Consider the following 23,292-nt stretch of genomic DNA (forward strand, 5'->3'; position numbering starts at 1 on the left):
TGTTGTTAATGAAAAAATGGTTAAAAAGGATTTACGTGTGTTGATAAAATATTGCTTTTTGAAGGGAAAAATACAATTGAGGCAAAAACTTGGTTTGATGCCGAGTTTCCAGACACTGCCCCAGGAAAATCAACCATCAAGGAATGAAATAGCAGACACTCCTGAACGTGCACATCATATTCACGAATATTTTGGTATGAGAAAGCTCTGTGCAACGAGCGAAATTACTACTTTTGACCAAAAACAACAACGATTTAATGATTCGGAGCAGTGTTTGAAGATGATCAAGCGTAATAAACCCGAGTTTTTGCGTCGATATGTGACAATGGATGAAACATGGCTCCATCATTTCACTTCGAAGTCCAATCGACAGTCATCCGAGTGGACTGCCCACGATGCACCCGCTCCAAAACATGGGAAAATGCAACAGTCGGCTGGCAAGGTTATAGCGTCTGTATTTTGGGAAGCGCATGGAATAATTTTCATTGACTACCTTGAAAAAGGACCATCAACAGCAATTGTTACATAGCGTTATTGGACCGTTTGAAGGACGAAATCGCCGAATATGGCCGCATTTGAAGAACAAGAAAGTGCTGCTTCACCAAGACAATGCACCCTGTCACAAGTCAGTGAAACGATGGCAAAAATCCATGAATTGGGCTTCGAATTGCTTCCTCATCCACCGTATTCTCCAGATCTGCCCCCAGCGACTGTTTCCTGTTCTCAGATCTCAAAAGAATGCTGACTAGGAATAAATTTTCGTCGAATGAAGAGGTGATCGCCGAAAGTGAGGCCTATTTTGAAGCAAAGCACAAATCGTTTTACAAAAATGGTTTCGAAAAGTTATAGGGTCGAAGGGGAATTATGTTGAATAAAAAAACTAATTTTGGCAAAAAAATGTGCTTTACTATGGTAAGCCGGGCACTTTTCAAATTGACTTGTTATAATCAATTCCATTTTTAGGCTGCAACATTTCAACATTAGCGTCAGTCCGATTTCAAAGCTTGCCGAAAGAGCTATTCTCACGCTCTCAACAGCTACACTAGTTCTACGTATATCATCGCATCATCCAACAGGCCGTCTGTTTGGTCGCAAACATCAAGCACACTCTTAACTAGCGCCAGAAGCCCTCCCGAACTTCACCCAAGCTTTTTGAAAAAGTTTGGCACTATTGCAAAATAAGTCCGGCTAGATCTACCCGAATATCTAACCGCTTTTATCAAATCTTTCCTCTGTGGCAGATTATTTCAGCTTCCTTCCAGCTTTATTATATAAGATCTACCGAGAAGAGAACACGTTGATGTCGACGTCTGGATGACGTCAAATACAATTCCATGTCTGGATGACGTCAAATACCTAAGTCTCCACTTCGATTCTTCCACTCCACTCTCCTTCAAACGGTTCGGTTGACATTCGCGAATTCACAAAGCTATCCAGAAATGTTCGAGGGTATCAAAATATGTTAATACGTACGGTTCTAACGTCAACTTCAGGTTTATGACACGAAACTAGCGGGAACCGTTTCAAGATTCCCAAAATAAGCTTCTCAGGAGAATGATTAACGCTCCATGGTTTGTCAGAAACCACCAGATTCACAGAGAAACTTTTATTATCCTTCGTGAATCCACTATCTGTCCTATTGGCAATAAGTATTTCTTATGTCTATATTATATATACATGGCATGTAGAAAATCACTTCATTTAGCGATATTCTGTATAAAATATTACCTTAATTAATTAGTCTTATTCTAAAGCTTATTCTAAAGTCTACATATGTCCAGTAATCAGAACAGACTATCATGTCGCATATTTAGCTGATTAGCGAGTACATTGGGATGCACTGACACTCTTTCGAAGCACTTCACACAAACACGTTGAATTACACTCGGTATCTAGAGGAATATCGCGTTGTATCACTTTATTTGAAATATAGTACGGAGCATCAACAATGGCACGCAACACCTTATTTTGGAACCGTTGAATGATGGATATATTAGATTTGCTAGCGGTACCCCAAGTGGGATTCCATATGACCAAATGGGCTTGAGTATAGACTCATACAGCAATACCTTGTTATCTAATGATAACTCGAATGTCGTACAACATTCACAAAAATAATAAATTGTTTAGAGTTGCTGAAACTGCAATGGCACTCTTATGAAGACAAACAAACCAGAGACATCAAAGTTATGGCAAGAGGGCTTCCATCAACAGCTAAAAGTAAGAAAATTATCGCAGGACTAAACCAAAATGGGCTTAAATGTTAAATGCGACTAATATTTTAAAAAAAGAAAAGACCAAAAATAACAAAGGAGAAATTTTACTCCACAAGAAGCCATTACCTCTATTTATGTTAGCCTTTGAACACGATACGGACACAAAAACCATTTTTGGTATTAAAAGCATTTTAGAGGTCGAAATAAAAATCCAATAAAAAAATCGAATTTAATACCGCAATGCAAAAAATGCCAATTACATGGACACAGAAATTCTGCAGAAAAGAACCTAAATGTGTAAAATGTTCAGGTAAACATATCATCACAGAGTGTAGAAAACCCAAAGAAGCTAAGCCGAAATGTGCTAACTGCAGTGAAGCGCATCCGGCAAGTTATAGAGGATGTGTAGTTGCTAAAACGCTACAAGAGAGGAGAAATAAAGTAACTCAAGTTAAATATCTAGAAAAAAATGAGTGAAAAGAAACAACCGAAAAAATATAACAACGTTAATGGTGAAATGCCCAAAGTATCAGTCAAAGTAACCAAAGAGACACCAAGGAAGATGAAGCAACCACCAACGAATTGCTACTTAAAGTAATAGGAAAGCTGGACAGGCAAGAAAAAATTATCCAATATTTTTCCGAAAGGATTTAAAAACTAGAAATGAAAAACATTAGGCCTGTGGCCCCAAAAACTCGAAATGGCAAATAAAGATATCGGAATAGCAATTTGGAATGCTAATGGAATCCAGCAACATCACGCTACCCTACAAGTATTTCTAGATATGCAAAAAATAGATATTTGCCTAATATCCGAAACCCATTTAACAAAAGAATCTTTTATAAAATTTAAAGGATATACATTCTATCATACCATACATCCAGCTAACACCGCAAGAGGAGGAAGTGCAATAATAATAAAAAACATTTCCCACCATCAAGAATCCGGACTCAGTACAGCAGAAAATCAGGTAACAGCAGTAACTATTAAATCAAGCAGATACAAGGTTACAGTAGCCCCAATTTATTGTCCTCCAAGATACAATCAAAAAAAGGAAAATTATATGTCCTAAGCAACCTGAGAGAAAAATTTATAACTGGAGGTGATTTTAATGCAAAAAATACAAGATGGGGATCCAGAATGACAATAACTAAAGGCAATGAACTGCATAAAGCAGCTACTGAACTAAGATGTAGTTACATGTCAACTAGAAAACCAACTTATTGGCCGACTGATCAAGAGAAAACCCCAGACCTGTTATATTTCTTCATAGTAAGAAACATAACATCCAGCTATATAAAAGTCGAAGAAAATTTTGAGCTAAGTTCAGATCATACGCCAGTGATTCTGACGTTGAGCGAAAATATAATAAGAAAAGAAAGAAACCCAACGTTAACAAACAAGAGAACAGACTGGGAAGGATCTGCTGAAGAATTGAACAAACGAATTCAAGTAAAGGTACCCCTCAAGACAATTGAACAATTAAATCTTGAAGCAGAAAAATTCGTAGTAGATATTCAACAAGCTGCTTGGAATAATACTCCAGAAATTAAGTGTATAACTAAAGGAATTAATTATCCAAAAGAAGTGAAGGAAATGGTAACTGAAAAACGTAAATTACCAAAAAAAAATGGCAACAAACAACGGAAAATAAAAATAGTTTAAACAATATAACCCAAAGACTGAAAAGAGAAATACTGGAAATAAAAAACAAAACCATAAATGACTATCTTAGAAATTTAACAGATGATAAAGAAACTGATTACTCACTCTGGAAAGCCAGAAAATATTTAGAGCGCTCATGTCTACACAGTCCACCTATAAGAGACCTATGTGGGAATTGGGCACGTGACAATCGCCAAAAAGCGGAAGCATAATGAAGCAGATGCTGAATATCTAGAAAAAACTTTCAAACCAAACGAAACTAATATTGAACATAATTTGCCGGACATGGAAGCTGAAAATTCGACGATTGAATTAGTCACGCTGAAAGAGTTAACCAAAGTTATTAAAACTGACATTAACCCCAGGAAATCACCAGGCTACGATTTAATAACAGGTAAATTACTGCAAAAACTACCAAGAAAGGGAATTATAAAACTCACTAACTTGATCAATACAGCATTTAGATTAAAACATGTCCCAGACATTTGGAAGATGGCGGAAATTATAATGATCCCAAAACCTGGGAACTCACCAAACCAATAAAATCCTATAGACCTATATCACTGCTGCCAGTAATATCTAAGGTTTTTGAAAAACTCCCGTTGAAAATAATAAAACCGATCATAGAGAGAAAAAACCTCATACCAACACACCCGTTTGGGTTTATTAACAAACACTCAACAATTGACCAGGTCCACAAAATAACACATGTTATTGAAAAAGCCTACGAAAGTCAAAAAGTATGCTCAGCTATATTAGATGTAGCACAAGCCTTCGATAAGGTTTGGCATGAAGGCCTTGTTCATAAACTACAGAAAATGCTACCAAAACAACACACCGAACTATTAAAATCATACATTACAACCAGAATGTTTAGAGTCAAACAAGAAGAAACTTACTCTAAAATAAAAGAAGCTAAAGCAGATGTACCACAAGGAAGTGTACTGGGACCAATGCTTTATCTACTTTACACTTGTGATATACCACAAATGGAAAATATCACGATGGCTACATTTGCTGATGATACTGCGATTATAGCAGTCGGAGACAACAGTGAAGAAAATTCCTCACGAAAATTACAACAGGCAAGTGACAATATAAATAATTGGACGCAAGCTTGGAAAATAAGAATTAATGAAAGTAAATCTGTACATGTGCAGTTCACCTATAAACAGACCGTACAAGCACCAATAACATTAAATAACATATAGCAACATAATTCCATATAGCAACAACGCTAAATATCTCGGAATGAATCTCGATGCAAAACTTCGCTGGAAGGAACATATAAAAAAGAAAAGAAAAGAACTGGAATTGAAATATAGAAAAATGTACTGGCTAATTGGAAGAAAATCACAATTATCAGTACATAATAAATTGCTATTATATAAGCAAATATTGAAACCTATATGGACATACGGAGTTCAATTATGGGGATGCTCTGCAAAGAGTAACATTAATAAAATACAATTTTTTTAGAACAAAGTCCTGAGAGGTATTGTGGGTGCACCCAAATACTATAAGACTGATTACCTGCATCGAGACCTTCAGATACCCACAGTCAGTCAAGAAATCAAGAGAATTGCAAGGGGGCATGAGGAAAGACTCCATTCTCATACGAATATTGAAATATTGCAACTTTTGGATACCACCGGAACAGGACACAGACTTAAAAGAATCAAACCATCTGATCTAGTGTAGTGTTGTGTGGTGAGGTGCAGTTAATAAAAAATACAGCAGTGACATGTATAAACATTATTTCACCAGAGACTGAGATAGGGCCTACGGGTCCTTCTAGTTATATATAGATTTAAGTTATAAAAACAAATTGTAAGTTAGTCGGAAACGATTAGTAACAATGTATTAATTAAACAATAAAAAAAAATCTAATGATAACTTGGATTTGCCCCCGGTGAGCCAATATATACAATTTAATATTGATGCAATTTAAGTCCAAGTTGTTTCTGTTTAGAGAGTATGTGCTTCTTCCAGGTTAGGCGTCGATCTAAGTGCATACCAAGATATTTAACATGCTCTGCTTGGGGGAGTTGACGATGATTGATATTCACTGGTGGACATGTTCTTCTACGCAGGGTAAACGTTACATGCGTGGATTTTGTTTCATTGGCTTTAATGCGCCATGTCTTCAACCATAATTGTATTTGCTCCAGGTGGGTTTGTAGGTTTATTGATGCTGTGACTGGATCTTCATGGGATGCTAAAATTGCTGTGTCGTCTAAGTATGTTGCCACAGTAATTAATTTTGTGGTGGGTAGATCGCAGAGATATACAGAAGATACAGTACTGGACCCAGTACACTACCTTGTCGAACTCCTGAATATATGGGATTTAATTCGGTATGTTCATCGTCTTGATTTACAATAAAATTTCTATCAGTGAGATACGATTTTAGTAACTGATAGTCTTTAGTTTAACTTGCAAGCCCGTATGCCGTACTTTGTCGAAAGTCTGAGATACATCTAGAAGAGCAGCCGAACAATATCTTTTGGCATTTAGGTCAGTGTTTATTTTGATTACAAGTCTATACACTTGTTCTATAGTCCCATGCTTAGTGCGAAAATGAACTGATGTTCTGGAATAATTTTTTTTCTATTATATAGTTTAGCTTTTTTATGTATAATTTCTCGAAAACTTTAGAGATAATAAACTTATAGGTCGGTAGGAGGTCACATCTTCTGGTATTTTTCCTGGTTTGAGAATCATTAATATTTTAGCTACTTTCCAGATACTAGGGAAGTAATTAATTCATAGCATAGCATTAAATATAAATAGTTTCATACCCTTTTCTGATAGTTCTTTTAAAATTTTGCCAGTAATTAAGTCAAAACCAGGAGCTTTTTTTAATATTATGATTTCTGGGATGATTTCCGTTACAGTTAGCACAATTAACTTTTTCATCGCGAATTTTACACAATACAATCTCCTGTTTTGTGTTTTCCTGCACATTTTACGCATCTAAATGATTTACGACAGTAAGTTTTTGTGTGCCCGTGCGATTGACACCTCGTGTATTTGTGGTATAATTCTTTTTGTATGTGGTGGTTCGCATTTAATAATATTATTTTCCAATTTGGTGATTTCATACACTGCCTTATTATTTCCATTAGGTTTTAAATCAATATAGAACATAGGCAGAGGTTTTTTTGTTGTGCATTGTCGTATATTGTGTACATTTACGACCTTACGACCTTTTTCAGCTAGGACTACCTTGATGGTGTTAAAGTCAGTCCCGTGATGTAATCCTTTTAATACGAATTTAAATGTTCTCTCGGATTTTGGTCTGAATGTATGGTATTGGGTGTTTCTTTCATCTAATTCTTTCACTAGAACTTTAAAGTGCTCCGCTTCGAACAATTTGATTTTTATTGTTTCATAGCTCACTGTTTTAATTGTGTAGTTCGTAGAGATAGTTTTCAATAGGTCATGGATGTGCTTTATTACTCCTACCTTATAGACTGTTATTGGTTGTGGTTTGAGAACGACTTATTCAGGGCTTGATTGTATATTCTCTTCAATTTCTTCCGACAGGTTGCTAAATCTGTTTTTTGTCTCTATTGGTTTCTGTAACCAATAGTCACTGATCCTTGTTTGTTGCCTCGCGATTTCTTATTCCGAGTTTCTTAATCATTTTTTGTTAATGACTGTAGTCCATTCTGTTTGTGGGGTTTGCGTTATTGCTGATTGTTCTAATCTTATATCATAGTGTGGCGGTGATGTGGTTGAATTGCTATGGTTTGCCATTTTTAGATTGTTAATATTTTATTTAGCTCCAAAGATAAAAATAAAATAATTACATTGTTTATTTCACTCACTTCATTTTTCATTCATGTATTATTTTTTGCACTATTTTTGACCAAAAATACTATAACTGAATTTAAAATGGACTGTTGTAAAATAAGGGAAAATAATTTTAAAACACTAATAAAAATGCAGTCTTTTTGTCTGGTCACGTAAACACGTATCTGTATGCGTTTTTAACACTCATTTAAATAACCGTAATAAAATACTGTTTTTTTAAGGAAATGTATCTTTCTAGAGCTTGGTGCGTATTGAAAATACGTCTTCACCCTACGATGGTTGGAACCGAACTGACAAAGTAACTCACACTCCAAAAATCAAGCACTTTATGTCTCACGCTTTTTACAAACAACAGCTCAGCTCCATATCTTTAGAAAATGAATTAATTTACGAGCTGGTCGATATGCTGGGCGTTCAGCACCTGTCATATCTGCCAAAATTAAGCTGTAATGGTAATGATTACTAGTTGGTTTAGTGTAATGGTAACGCCAGAGGCAGTCCCACATAATCTGGTCAGACTCGTCACTCCAGGCTGGGTCTTTCCGGCCAGATATGCGCCAGGCATTCAACCGCCTGTGATAAGGCTAGAACAAAAACAAAATCAAGAAAACTATGAAGTAGTAAACATAACCGGATATATACTATCGACATTTGTATGCGTAGAGCGAAGTAATCATATACTACATATTTTTTGTTTCCCTGTAGTCTGAAGTGTCATACTTAAATAGTAAAAAAATAATAACTGGCTTCCTTGGCGCAGAGGTCAAAGCGACAGGACGGTCCTCCTACTGTTGCGATAGACGCGGGTTCGAATACTGCTGGGGCATGGGATGTACTTTAGGTTTGTGATTGTAAATGTCTTTATAGGCTCGCCAGCAACCAAGGTGGGTAAGACCGGATGTCTTCTCGGATGGTCTCTAAGTTGGTTACTTGTCAGTCGCTAGGCTTAATGCCGAGAAAAGTGGTTCGAAGCCTACGTTAAACTGTAGATCCATTCCAGATAAACAATCGTTGGTAAAAAGGACTAAATAAAATAATTCAACAAAAATGTCATCAAATATGATTTATTACATTATGTTACATCTAAAAACTACTGTTGATTATATAGCCACAATAGTTTTTAGGTTAGAATTATAACCTCTTATTACTATAGCTTTCAAGAATTTTGCATACGTCTGACAACTGGACGACTCTGATAGGCTCGTTCGTTTACTTGTTCAAAATAATCAGACAGCATTGTATCTCTTTTTAAGTATAATAAAATGATAAGGAAAATATTGTCTGATTCTAATATGAATTTTCAAATTGCGGCAGGCGATTAACATCTTAAACAACATATTAAACATCTTAATGGTGCATGTACAAATAAACTTTGCATAGACTATAGGGAATGAATATTCAAAGGAATGATAATAAAATAAAACTACCATTTTTAAAGATAATCTTTATTAATACTTTATATACATAACTTTAAATTCTCTTTAGTATCACTGTTATTAATTTAACCTTTTAATTCAACCGTTTTGTACAGAGTTTTTCTTGTTCACTGGTTCAGGTATAAATGGCAAATAATAATTTTTAACATTATATTGAATAATATTCTTGATTTAGACTTCTTGACCGTACTGGTCGGTTTATATAGAGCAATGTCCCTAAACTATTTAATATATGAATGCTATCTAATTCTATAAATAAATAGTATAAATAAATAAATAAAAACTAATTTAAGGATACATCATGATGTTTGTTGCCACTTGGTGGTTAAATTGGTTGTTTTTACATCAGAATATGTTTCTTTGAATTATTGTGTTGAAAAATCTTGGGTTCTTCACACGACTGCTATTAGTTCTTGAAATAAAACATGTTTTAAGACGATTCAGGGCAAGTCTTTGTACAGTTGTCCTTTTTGTTACTATTCAACGTCAATTTTTTCCTCTTTATCAACACTAACGTCATTGTTCTCTTTCTCGCAGTCGTCGGTGGTCACTATAACACCGACGGGCTGGTGAAAGTTTAAACAACTAATGGGACTAGGCGGTTTGACTTTCCTGTTGGGCTTCTTCAGCAGTTCCTCGATGGAGTACGGATTTTTCTTTGGTTCGTTATTCATGTCTTTGTCCAGCGCCCTGTTGCCGTTTCGCTCGGGGTCCGTCGAATTGGGCGAGACCGTTTGGAACATCTGTGGCCGGTACGGTATTATAAGGTTGTTGAAATTTGTCCAGGAGGTATTTGGCGAAGGCGCTTCAACAGTGTTGCTGGTGACTACGTGGAGTTGTTGGTGCAGCGATGTTAAGCGTGACGATTGCGGATAGGCAGGATCGTGAAGGTTGGAAAAGTACGGCAACGTAGAGTTTAACGTTGTGGTAGAGTGCTTGTTATAGAGATCCGATCGAAGAATGGATTCTGTAACAAAAATATCAAATATTAGGAGAAAATGTCAAACATCAATTTAAACGACTTAACAATAAAATTCGATGGTTTTAACTAGTGTTGGAACTTTAACTAGTGTTTTAACTAGAACTATCGACTGAAAACGACTATCGACTGTTTAGTGATTACTTTTTACTATATATTGAACTTCATGCTGGAAACAGGATTGGTTAATAACTTCTTCGGTTTGGATAAACTCCATCAGACACATTGAAGAAGAAATTGAAGAAAGAATTATGAAGAAAAGTTAGATAGATTGGAAATTAACAGCTTACTTATTCGCTTGAATGAAATTTTCTGAATATGTTATGATTCAATGCTGCCAATTTCTAAGACAGGGTGATGAGAGTTGAAACAAATAAAGATGAGTATATAATTAATATATGATAAATGTAGAAAATGTTATTGTAGAGTGTAAAAGATTTATGTGAACATTATATGTGTAATTGTTCAGAATATACATGAGCATTTGATCAAAACGTGTCAGGAGAGAAATATTAGTAATTATTTTGCAGAAATGACAAATGTATTAAGGAGAATGCAGTGATTAAATCTAGTTTTATTAAGAAAGATGTATAAAGGTATTAACAGAACAACCGTAGGAGAAATACAATGATATTAAAATATCTTTACAAGGAAACACTGTACCGTAGGACATAAGAACTAATCGTAAAAGGTAAATATGCTCTCTAATGAAAAATTAAAATATATTACTTTGATATGTAATTGTTAATTATGTGGAGTAGGGATACAACTACAAACGCGCCTAGAACTCTAACTCATAGGTGGTATGGAAAAAAGGTCAATGTAAATATAATCAAACACAACCCTAACCTACAAACTATTATAACTGTGTCCTTAATTATACTTTTAAGTCCTTCGATAATATACGCATTAGATTTACTATTATGTTAAAATAAATTATGTTTGATAACAGTGTTTTTGTTTAATTATTTTGTTTAGATTAGAATTTTGTTATATAACAAAGCCAAACTGAACTAAAACTTAGAGTTGATACGGCAACATTGCGACGTTCTGACGTCACAAATTTAGATGACGTATACACAAAATAACTTTGGATAGACTATAGACTGTTTCAGTCGCTATTTTCTGTCGGATCGGTTTTAGTATTTTTTACTATCGACTGTTTCAGTCGTGTACTTTCAGTTAGTATATTCGGATCTACTGGTTTCATTCCATTGATTTTCAACGTTTTGGCTTTGCCGTCCTAGCCGTGACCTTGAAAGTAATATTCCGAATTTATGCTTACATAGATTTACACATAATATATAGTTTTATGTTTTATTAATATATCTGCATTGGCTACTCTATTTTTTAATATTATTTATTAATGTAATAAGGTAAAAAGAACAACATTGTTATTGATAAATAGTAAAATAATTTTGACTGCATTTATGTTAACTTCGCAACTATTAGGCCTTTCTTTTTGATCGACTTTTTAGAAATCACTCGATGATTGTTGAAGCTTTTTAAGAGATTGGAAAATACAGCTTAATAGCTCCAAATCTGTCCATGTTAATTTGGACTTGCGGCGAATTGATAAAAACTTAATTATGTCACTTGACGGATGCCCTATTCTTCAAGCAGGATCAAGTAAATACCTCGGAATATATCTCAGTGCTAGGTTAAACAGAAAAAAACAGCAGATTATACTCAATGTCAAGCAACTGTACTGGTTAGTCGGAAGATACCCTGAGCTTGACCTCAATCAGTCAATCATAAAGCCTATTTGGACCTATAGGGTGCACATATTGGGTTGTACTAAAACATCAAACCAAATAGTAATACAACGCAATCCAAAACAAAGTTCTACGATTAATTGCCAATGCGTACGACGAATGGTTACCATACCATACCGTACCAATAGTTACGTTACGTAACCAACGAAGAGCTGCACCATGACCTCGGAATCAAATGGATATATGAAATGATTCAAGATTTCCCGCTAAAATATGAAATAAGGTTGCTAAATCACAGCAATACAGCTACTGGACAATTCGCAGGAAATCAGAAGATTGAAGCGAACCAAACCACACGAACTATTTTAGTGTATAAGTGTATTTTCAAGTTTAGCTTAAGTAAATAATTTATTCTAATTTGGGAAATACATATTAATGTATTAATCCCATACACGCGTTGCTTGTATATTAATGCAAATACAACAGAATAGTAGTCATAAATTAATTTATAAATTAATATTGTACTAAGCATATCGCATGTAAGATGTAATTAATAAAAAATGTTACAATAGCTCTTTTTCAATAATGACGAGAATTTATGTTACCAGGAGTAGAAAATATTAAAAAATATTCAATGGTAATCCAATCAAAATTTGCCTAATTATTTATAAGTTATATAGTTTGTAGCATATATATGTACCTGAACTATGAAGAGGTCTTCCATGTGGCATGGTTTCTTGGTGATCAGGCCAGACACCGCTGTTTCTTAAAATCCGATTCACAGAACTGACCGATGGAATGTTGTGGGGTTCGCAGACCCGTTGAGCTATCAGCTGTTCCCGGATTTCCCACGCGAACATGCCGGGATTCTCCTGTTTGAATCGGAGGATTTTCTTTACTACGGTTGGTGTCGCCACTTGCTAGAAACATTACACAATTTGTACATATTTTTTAAAACACATTAAAAAAACTAAAAATTGTTTAATTTTTCTACAGACTATTCGTTGTGGAAAGCAACAAAAAAGCTTAGGAGATCCCAGCAGTATAACCCACCTATTGAAACAAATGAAAATAAATGAGCTAAGAGCAATAAAGAGAAGGCCGACATTTTCTCAAAACATTTTTTTAAACCTTTCCAGTCTGAGATACATAAATATCACGAAAAAAAAATTGGTAGTTTTCTAAGTTCGCCATTTTAATTGGACTTACCGCATAAAAAATTAACGATCAAAAAAGTTAAACAAACAATAACGGGGGAGATTAATATTAAAAACGTTCCTGGTTATGATTTAATTACTCGTAAAATTTTAGAAGAACTAGCAGAAAAGGGTATGCAACTATTAACATTTATATTTAATGCTATGCTACGAATTAATTACTTTTCTAGCATCTGGAAAGTAGCTAAAATATTAATGATTCTCAAACCAGGAAAAATACCAGAAGATGTCACTCCTACCGGCCTATAAACTTATTACCGATAATCTCGAAAGTTTTTGAGTAACTATACATAAAGAAGCTAAACTATATAATAGAATAGAGAATAATTATTCCAGAACATCAGTTTAGCTTTCACAAGCTTAGCTAGAACAAGTGCATAGACTCATCCGAACTATCAGTTCCTAAAATCCTATGTCACTGATAGATATTTTACTGTAGAGCAAGGCGATGAACATACCGAATTAGACCTAATATATTCAGGAGTTCCGCAAGGTAGGGTACTGGGTCCAATACTCTATCTTCTATATATAACCGATCTACCCACCACAAAAATAACTACTGTGGCAACATACGCAGACGATACAGCAATCTTAGCTTTTCATGAAGGTTCATTGGATTAAAAGATGTCCCAGACATTTGGAAGATGGCGGAAATTATAATGATCCCAAAACCTGGGAAGTCATCAAACGAAATAAAAGCCTATAGACCTATATCACTGCTGCCAGTAATATCTAAGGTTTTTGAAAAATCTGTTGTTGAAAAGAATAAAACCGATCATAGAGAGAAAAAACTTAATACCAACACACCAGTTTGGGTTTATTAACAAGCTCAACTCTACAATTGACCAGGTCTACAGAATAACAGATGTTATTGAAAAAGCCTACTTACTTAGATGTACCACAAGATTTCGATAAGGTTTGGCATGAAGGCCTTGTTCATAAACTACAAAAAATGCTACTAAAAACAACACACCGTATTATTAAAATCATACGTTAAAACCAGAATGTTTAGAGTCAAACAAGAAGAAGCTTACTCTACAATAAAAGAAGCTAAAGCAGTTGTACCATAAGGAAGTGTACTGGGACCAATGCTTTATCTACTTTACACTTGTGATATACCAGAAATGGAAAATATCACGATGGCCACATTTGCTGATGATACTGAGATTATAGCTGTCGGAGACAATAGTGAAGAAACCTTATGAAACTTACAACAGGCAAGTGACAATATAAATAATTGGACACAAGCTTGGAAAATAAAAACTAATGAAAGTAGATAAATGTGCAGTTCACCTATAAACAGACCGTACAAGCACCAATAACATTAAATAATACTATCATTCCATACTTTCAAAACCTTCATTCCATCCCAAAACTTCGCTGGAAGGAACATATAAAGAAGAAAAGAAAAGAACTGGAATTGAGATATAGGAAAATGTACTCGCTAATTGGAAGAAAATCACAATTGTTAGTACATAATAAATTGCTATTATATAAACAAATATTGCAACCTATATGGACATACGGAGTTCAATTATGGGGATGTTCTGCAAAGAGTAAGATTAATAAAATACAAGTTTTTCAGAACAAAGTCCTGAGAGGTATTGTCGGTGCACCCAAATACTATAGGACTGATTACCTACATCGAGACCTTCAGATACCCACAGTCAGTCAAGAAATCAAGAGAATTGCAAGGGGGCATGAGGAAAGACTCCATTTTGATGAGAATATTGAAATATTGCAGCTTTTGAATACCATCAGGAACAGGACACAGACTCAAAAGAATCAAACCAGTTGATCTTGTGTGGTGTTGTGTAGTGAGGTGTATATATTAAAAAATACAGCAGTGACATGTATAAACATTATTTCACCAGAGATTGAGATAGGGCCGATGGGTCCTCCTAGTTATATACCTAGTTTTAAAGAAACACATACTCTCTAAACGAAAACAACTTGGACTTAAATTATATCAAATGTATTGGCTTATCGGGCACAAATCGAAGTTATCATTAGATAACAAGATATTGCTGTATGAGTCTATACTCAAGCCTATTTAGTTATATGGAATGCAACTATGTGGTACCGCTAGCAAATCTAATATATCCATCATTCAACGGTTCCAAAATAAAGTGTTGCGTGCCATTGTTGATGCTCCGTACTATGCTTCAAATGAAGTGATACAACGCGATATTCCTCTAGAACCTATAACGAGCGTAATTCAACGTGCTTGTGTGAAGTACTTCGAAAAAGTGTCAGTGCATCCTAATGCAATAATCCTAATGCATCCTAATGTACTTGCTAATCAGCTAAATACGCGACGTGATAGTGAAGTGCGTAGACTAAAACATTTAACACCATCTGATCTAATTATTGGGCATATATAGATTTTAGGATAAGATATATATATATATATATATATATATATAGATATATATCTATATATATATATATATATATAGATGACATGTAGAAAACCACTTCATTAACAGATCTCCTGTATAAAATACTACCTTAATTTATTAGTCTGATTCTAAAGCTTATCCTAAAATCTATATATGCCCAATAATTAGATCAGATGGTGTTAAATGTTTTTATTATATATATATATATATATATATATATATATTTATATATATATATATATATATAATATATATGTCATCTATATATATATATATATATCTATATATATATATATATATATATATAATATAAACATAAGAAATACTTATTGCTTAATGGGCAGATTGTGGAACCACTAAGAGTAATAAAAAATAATTTTTATATTTTTTCTATTTGCTGTTGCTTTTGCTTTTTAATAATTCTATGATCCCTTTATGTTGATTTTAAATGACAATTCCTGGTCTTGTTTTGACATAATGTCCTACTTAGCGTCCACGACTACTTATTGCTAATTTTTTATATCCCCCCCCTCCTATTTCCAATAAGTTACATTTAACTTCATCTATCCGTCTCGATCTTGCTTTTTCTTTATATATATATATATATATATATATATATATATATATATATATATATATATATATATATATATATATATATATATATATATATATATATATATTGGTTGCTTTCTTTGACAACTTCTCGATATCATAATTCCTAGATAGTTAAGTTTCTTTAACTTTTGAATTCCATTTCATTGTTATCTCACCGTGTTTGATTAACGTTTGGCTTTGTGTCATCTTTATGAGCCTTCCTAGCTTAACTAATATATCCATCTCATCAATCTTTATGACTCTTTCCCATATTTTTGGCAATATATTGATACCGTGTCGATGTTGGTTTCTATACATCTATGTTCACGTTTCATATCAAAAAAAATCATGTTTTCTTTGAAAACAGCCTGGGGGAGTTTTAGCCAGTATCCATCCAGTGTTAAGTCAAAATTGATAGGACTGTGTCCTTGTTTTACACATATAGTATATTTAAAATAACAGTGAATTCACGTCATCAATATATTTAATGTAATGCCTGCCACAATTTGTAAGTTTGTTTTAGAATCAGACAATATTTTCTCTTTCATTTTATTCTAGTTAAAAAAAGATACAATACAAATAACTTGCAGCTTGCAAAAGTCCTCCAGTAGTCAAACGTCTGCAAAATTTCTCAAAATATTAATTATAATAACTACAGGTTATAAACCAGAATATTAATATGGACACGGTGACTGAAATGTCTAAAAAAATGAAAAATATAATTTTGAATTCTCTACCAGAGATCAAATATATAAAATGTATAAAATAGTAAGTAGGGTTTTTAATATAAACATAATTTAATAAAATTATTTCAGCGGAAACTATTAGTCTGAAAAGTATTGAAGAGATTTAATAGAAATTCCAGAGATTGCTTTTAAAAGAATACAATTTTTAAAATCATATAATAAAATCAAGGAAAAGTTATTATTTAAATTTGCGTATTTAGATATTTCAGAATGGGACCAATGATCATGGTCACTCATGACAAGATGATAATAAAAATAGTGTTAAGACGTTAGAATAACCATTGATTATATTATATTAGTCATAATATTTATTAATAATTCATTGCAGATGTATTGGTCTTCATGCTGGAAACATGAATGGTAAATAACACCTTTTGTTTGAATGACGTCGATCAGACATATTGAAGAAGAAATTGACAAGTGATGAATTTGTGAACAAATGTTAGATGGATTGGAAATTAACAGCTGGTTATTCACTTGAGTATGCAGATAATTTCCAAAACACGATGATGATGACAGTAGAAAAAACTAAAGGTGATTATATAGTTTATGTACGATAATTGTAGGAAATTTTGTTGTAGAGTGTTAAAGATTTATATGCTCAGATATGTGTATAATTGCTTAGAATCTATATAACCGTTTGGTTAAAATGTGTATATTGTAGTTTTAAGACCGTCTATAATATATGCATTAGATGAATTATTATGTTAAAATAAATTATATTTGATAACAGTATTTTTGTTTAATTATTTTATTTAGATTAGAATTATGTTATATGTCAAAGCCAAAATAAACTAAAACTCAGAGTCGATACGACATTAATTCAGATGACGTGAGTTGATTCTTTTATTGAAAGGACTGTAGGTGATGTTCTCTTATCCGTGTACTTATCATTCGCCTAGTTTCTTCGATGTACAATAGTTCAGAAATAATCATGTCAATAATTCAGAAACAAGCATAAATATTAAGAAGAAAAATCTCGAAATGGCATTCGGGTAACTGCCCAACTGACTGAGTCAATAATTGACGGAATGATCGGCGATTTCAATTTAAGTAGTCAGCGGAGGCTCGAATACCTTTCGAACGTAAATAGTCGTTATCTGATTCCCTCGGCTTTAACACCTGAAAATTAATGGTCACGATTATATCTTAGTAAACGATTGAGTTAAAAATGGCCTAATGTACCCTTTGTAACGCTCTGAGATACATATATTTTAGGACCCTTTAATTTTTACTGGTTACAATGGTGTTTAAATTTTTTTAAATAATTTTAAAATCTGCATTAAGACAGTGTATTGATCGAAAAATCTTTGGTAATTTTTTTTTTGAGAATTATTTTAATTTATTTGTCAATATAGGAGGTTTTGTAGGAAAAATACCTTTTCTGTTATAATTCATCTACATTTTTAACTTTGTTATATATTTTAAGTAAGTATAAGTTTAAGCTATTTGACGATATATGCTTCTAATTTTAATATAAGATTGGGGAAAAAGTAATTTCGTCTTTTTTACAGCATACTGCAATTTTTTTAAATTTAAAAATCACATGACACACGTTTTACACAACTGTTGAGCTACACAACTATCTAGTAATTTTCTCCCACATTATTTTTAAAGTCCAGATTTAGAATTTCAGACTGAAACTTAATTAGGATTTTATGGATGTACCCCTACTGGTGCGCTTCACATAATTTTAAAAGACGACACATTTTTAATACATCTTTTAACTATATTAGTTCAGTTTGTTTTTCTTTCTTTTATTTAAGTTTTTATTTTCTCGCAATATTTTTGTGTTTTTTTGCAAACCGGACAAGTCATTTAATTGTGAATGAGGTCAAAGTACTTATTTTAGCATATCTAATTTGGATATATATTGGGGGAAATTTTATTCGGGTGCGTATATGTACTATTACTTTGTATAACAAATTTATATTCATATTAAGTGAATGTTTGATGCTGATAGTTTATGATGTGAATGAATGTTAAAATAAAATATATTAGGACACGTGTAGGACATTAAAATGGTTTAGATAAGTTATTTCTATTAAAACTAGCACCCAAAATTCTAGTGGACGCTGTATTAGATGAAATCCGAGATAATATAAACAGGGGCAATTCTAAATTTATTATATTAACTATATATTATATTATAGAAGACTACATTTATTCAGTAAAGAAATTGATTGAATTCCGCAGGCACAAGACATAAAAGTGTAGTAGTATGTGTAAATGAGATTAAAAATAGTGGATATTCCTAAGTCACAATATTACTGAACATCTATTTAAATTTAAACAAGAACATTTGATACTAATAATAATGAAAGACAATAATGGGTATTAAAGGAATATTGCCATTATTGTATATGTAAAATGTTTTTGTTGTAAAATCTACATCTGGTTACGTTTGTTATTCGTTAGTTCATAATTCTATGGTTATCTTTTTACTCATTTGATATATAGTATGACTGCTAACACATATTTTTTATATGTAATACGGGAAATAAAATATATATAGCGAAGCTGAGACAACAAATCAAGTTTATGAATATATATGTGTTAGGATGCTGTATAATATTAGTATAAAATTCATTGTAAAGTATAATTGAAATTAAAATATTAATAAAATTTATAATATATTCTTGATATGAGAACATTAATGTTAGGGTAATTTTCAAAGCTTCAATAGTGGTACAGAATGTTACAAACTATATTGTCTATTATCAATTTAAAAGTCAAATTAACTAAATACTTTAATAAGCAGTCTCTGAAGAGTGTATAAACCCGTCGTTCATGTACTAATTATATAATACTAATAACTAATTGATTGTTAAAAAAATTGAGGAAAAATAGGTGTCGAATTACTTCAATTTTGGGGATCCAGAGGGCCATAACATTTTTTTAAGGAGAAGTTAATATATTTTACCTGCGGATTGAAATGGATACCCGGGCAGATTAGATTCAAGATCGAGAAAACCTACTGATATGTCGGAATATATTTCTAACTTGATCTAAGATCAAAGAAGTTAGTTTATCAGTCAATTATAAATCTATTTGGACTTATGGGCTGTAGATATGGTGTTCCATTAGCTACATAAAACTGGCCAGTAATCTAATGTAGTAGTGGTTACTTTTGGAGAATTAGAACAGGAATTCGATATACTTCGGTAGTTTCTGCCTGATTTTGTGACCATTTTGGGTTTATTCCTGGTGTTGATAGGCTTTGTTTTGTTAAGAGTTAAGGTTAAGAATAAGGTTAAGAATTTGTTTAAAGTTTATTTATTATTGTACTGTTCATATTTTGAATATAAATGGTAGGCAGTAATTGATAAACTATAGATTGATGAATATTGTTAAAAAAGCTTTTATAACACCTTTCATTTGAACATACATATGATTACAGTTCATTCAGGTGCGAATTTCTTTGATCTTTATTTTAATTTTGCCAGTTGGAATCAATTCTATATCAAATTCATTATGTTTTAGGTATAGTTGACGCTGTTAAAGTAAAAGTACATTCATATCACCCAATATCCCTTATTTGACAATATTTCATCAAAATCACAGCTTGTTAACCAAATGGTGTCATTTAAAAAATTAAAATTGAACAAGAAAGATTATATTGAAAGGACAACTAAATCTTCCATTTTCAATCCATCCTAAATAATTTTTTTTACGTTGGGGTTCCCATTTTGGTAAAAATATTACCACGTCTAAATTTATGTGTAATCGATTAGGAATTCCTAAGAGTGTATGAGATATGAATATTATTGCAACCAAACTAGCTGGAAAAATTCCATTCCATAGATGATAAATTGGATAAAACCCGAGATAATTTAGGCAATGGCCATTTGGAAAGACTAAATTTTCAGCAAGCAAACCAATATAATTTCACAGGTACAAAACATAAAATAGGGATGCCGAAAAAATATTGATATATCGAAATTTAAAAAAAAAATTAATTATAATTCTTAAACATCATAAGAAACCCTTTAATAATTTTTTATAAACTGTTTAAATTAGTACAGAATAGTATTTTTTGGTACCTAATTGTAAGGGTTTACTAAAAATATTAATATATATATATATATATATATATATATATATATATATATATATATATATATATATATATATTTGAGCTACTTTAGAGGTTGAATAATTGAGACATAATATGTACATATGTAAACTTAAAATAATAAATAGTAAACTTAATTAAATTTGTGAGTGAAGGGAGATTTTAGGTTAATTTGTGCATTCGAGAGTACATTCAAATATAGGAATAATTTACAAGAACTATAACTTTGCTTTGTAATTGCAACGTTTGTATATTGATAAATAGTTACATATTGTTACATTTTCTCTTTTTTCTTTTAAAAATGGAAGATATTTATAGAAAATTCAACATAATTCCCTTCAAGGGTGATACACTGATTATAGCGACCCTCCAACTTTTTGATATCATTTTTGTTACGGCGATTACCTCTTCATTCGACGAAAATTTTTTCCCAGCGAGCATTCTTTTAAGATCTGAGAACAGGAAATAATCGCTGTGGGCCAGATTTGGAGAATACGGTGGATGAGAAAGCAATTCGAAGCCCAATTCATGGATTTTTGCCATCGTTTTCACTGACTTGTAACATGATGCATTGTCTTGGTGAAGCAGCACTTTCTTTTTCTTCAAATGCCGCCATGTTTTGGCCTTCAAACGGTCTAATAACGCGATATAATGGTCGCTGTTGATGGTCCTTCATTCCATGCGCATCCCAAAATACAAACGCCATAACCTCTTCAGCAGACTGTTGCGTTTTCCCAAACTTTGGAGCGGGTTCATCGTATGCAGTCCACTCGGATGACTGTCGATTAGATTTCGGCGTGAAATTATGGAGCCATGTTTCATTCATTATCCCATATCGACGCAAAAACTCGGGTTTATTATGCTTGATCATCTTCAAACACTGCTCCGAATCATCAACTGGTCGTTATTTTTGATCAAAAGTGAGCTTACGCGGCCCACTTGGGACCCACTTTGCTCAGAGCTTTCTCGTACCCAAATATTCGTGAAATATATGATATATACATTCATTTGATATCTTTAGAGTGTCTGCTATTTCAATTTACCGTCATTCAAAATCATTTTGTGGATTTTTTAAATGATTTCGTCGGTAACAACCTCTTTTGGGCGTCCACTGCGTTCACCATCTTCGGTGCTCATTTCACCACGTCTAAACTTAGCATACCAATCCTTGATATTTGATTTTCCTGGGGCAGTGTCCGGAAACTCGGCATCAATCCAAGTTTTTGCTTCAACTGTATTTTTTTGTTTCAAAAAACAATATTTTATCAACAGCAACAATATATTAAAATTAGACTTTAAAGTACAGAACGATTTCTTTGAGGAAATTAAACAATGTGTGTATATTTTGAGGCAGGACCGCATCCTTCAATGAGTCAGGTAAGTCATGAATTCTTCTAACACTTAATAAATTTCTTTATTTCACCAAAACCTGGGAGACTGATATTGGTTCCTCACAATTGGGACACAGTGGTCTCTCTGTTCGATTCAATAGGAAGGAATGGGTGAATTGCCAGTGATCAATCAATAGCCCCTTGTGGAAAAGAGATTCTTCTTAATGGGCCAAAGCTTGTTTTCCTCTTCTAGCACGTCCCACTCAAGTTACACTAGGTTAGATTACACTATCTACCCTACCATGTCGGACTGGGTAAAGATCCTTATAAAATATTTACAATTTGTTGACCATTTGCTATAGCATCATTGGCGATTCCCAGGTATGCCCTTGTGGCTAGGGATCAAGTTTTGGGTTTCACCGAGATATAACCTGACCGTACAATTCAAGGATCTCTACCACTAACGGATGAGGGAAAACATTTCATCGATAGCTTGAAGTGACTTTCGCGAATCAGAGCGTATAAGCCATGTTTTAACATAGCTACTAAGTGATATTATGAAGTTTATTGCTTCCTTTATTGAGAATATGTCAGCTGTAAGTACAGTGGAAACAGAAGACTGTTTTACAGAGTTTGTTTTGGGACATATGATATATTGCAGCGCCTACACCTATAGAGGATTTGGAGACATCTGTATAAACAACTTTACAATTCGGGTACTCTGACAAAATTTGAAGGAATAATCTCTGAAATACTACCGAACTGAAATTTTGCTTATAGTAAGCCGCTAATATCCAAACTATTTTGATGATTGGCGTAGTCCATGGCGGCCATGGTATAATAGGAGGTATATCAATTGTTTTTGATATCTTTGTGATGAATCATTTTTGTCCTTTGGAGGCAGGGATCATAAGGGTCTCTGACTACAGAGCTGTCACCAGTCCGCGCATTGACTCTTATATTTTCTTTGAGAGCCAGTCTCATTCTTGGATATTTAAGTGGTTCGATATAAGCGAGGCATTGCATCGTAGTTATCGAACTAGATTTAAAAGCTTCCAGTGGCATTCTCAAGGCAGCGTTTTGTATTATTTGAA

At 33.1% G+C, this 23,292-nt stretch overlaps 1 protein-coding gene across 1 annotated transcript in view; it reads right to left on the minus strand.

Moving 5' to 3' along the window:
* Positions 1–9,466: 9,466 nt before the first annotated feature.
* Poxn (paired box pox-neuro) overlaps positions 9,467–23,292 on the minus strand; it is a 94,577-nt gene continuing 80,751 nt past the window's right edge. The window contains exons 4-5 of the mRNA XM_076411138.1: positions 12,531–12,750; positions 9,467–10,103 (exon numbers count right to left, since the gene is read on the minus strand). Coding sequence (XP_076267253.1) covers positions 9,613–10,103; positions 12,531–12,750 — 711 coding nt within the window. The 3' untranslated portion in view covers positions 9,467–9,612. The remainder of the gene's footprint in view (positions 10,104–12,530; positions 12,751–23,292) is intronic.

The sequence above is a fragment of the Rhynchophorus ferrugineus genome, unplaced genomic scaffold (genome assembly GCF_030347505.1).
Source record: "Rhynchophorus ferrugineus isolate W39M unplaced genomic scaffold, kcgeb_rfMv2 rfM8, whole genome shotgun sequence".
Classification (NCBI taxonomy): Eukaryota; Metazoa; Arthropoda; class Insecta; order Coleoptera; family Curculionidae; genus Rhynchophorus; species Rhynchophorus ferrugineus.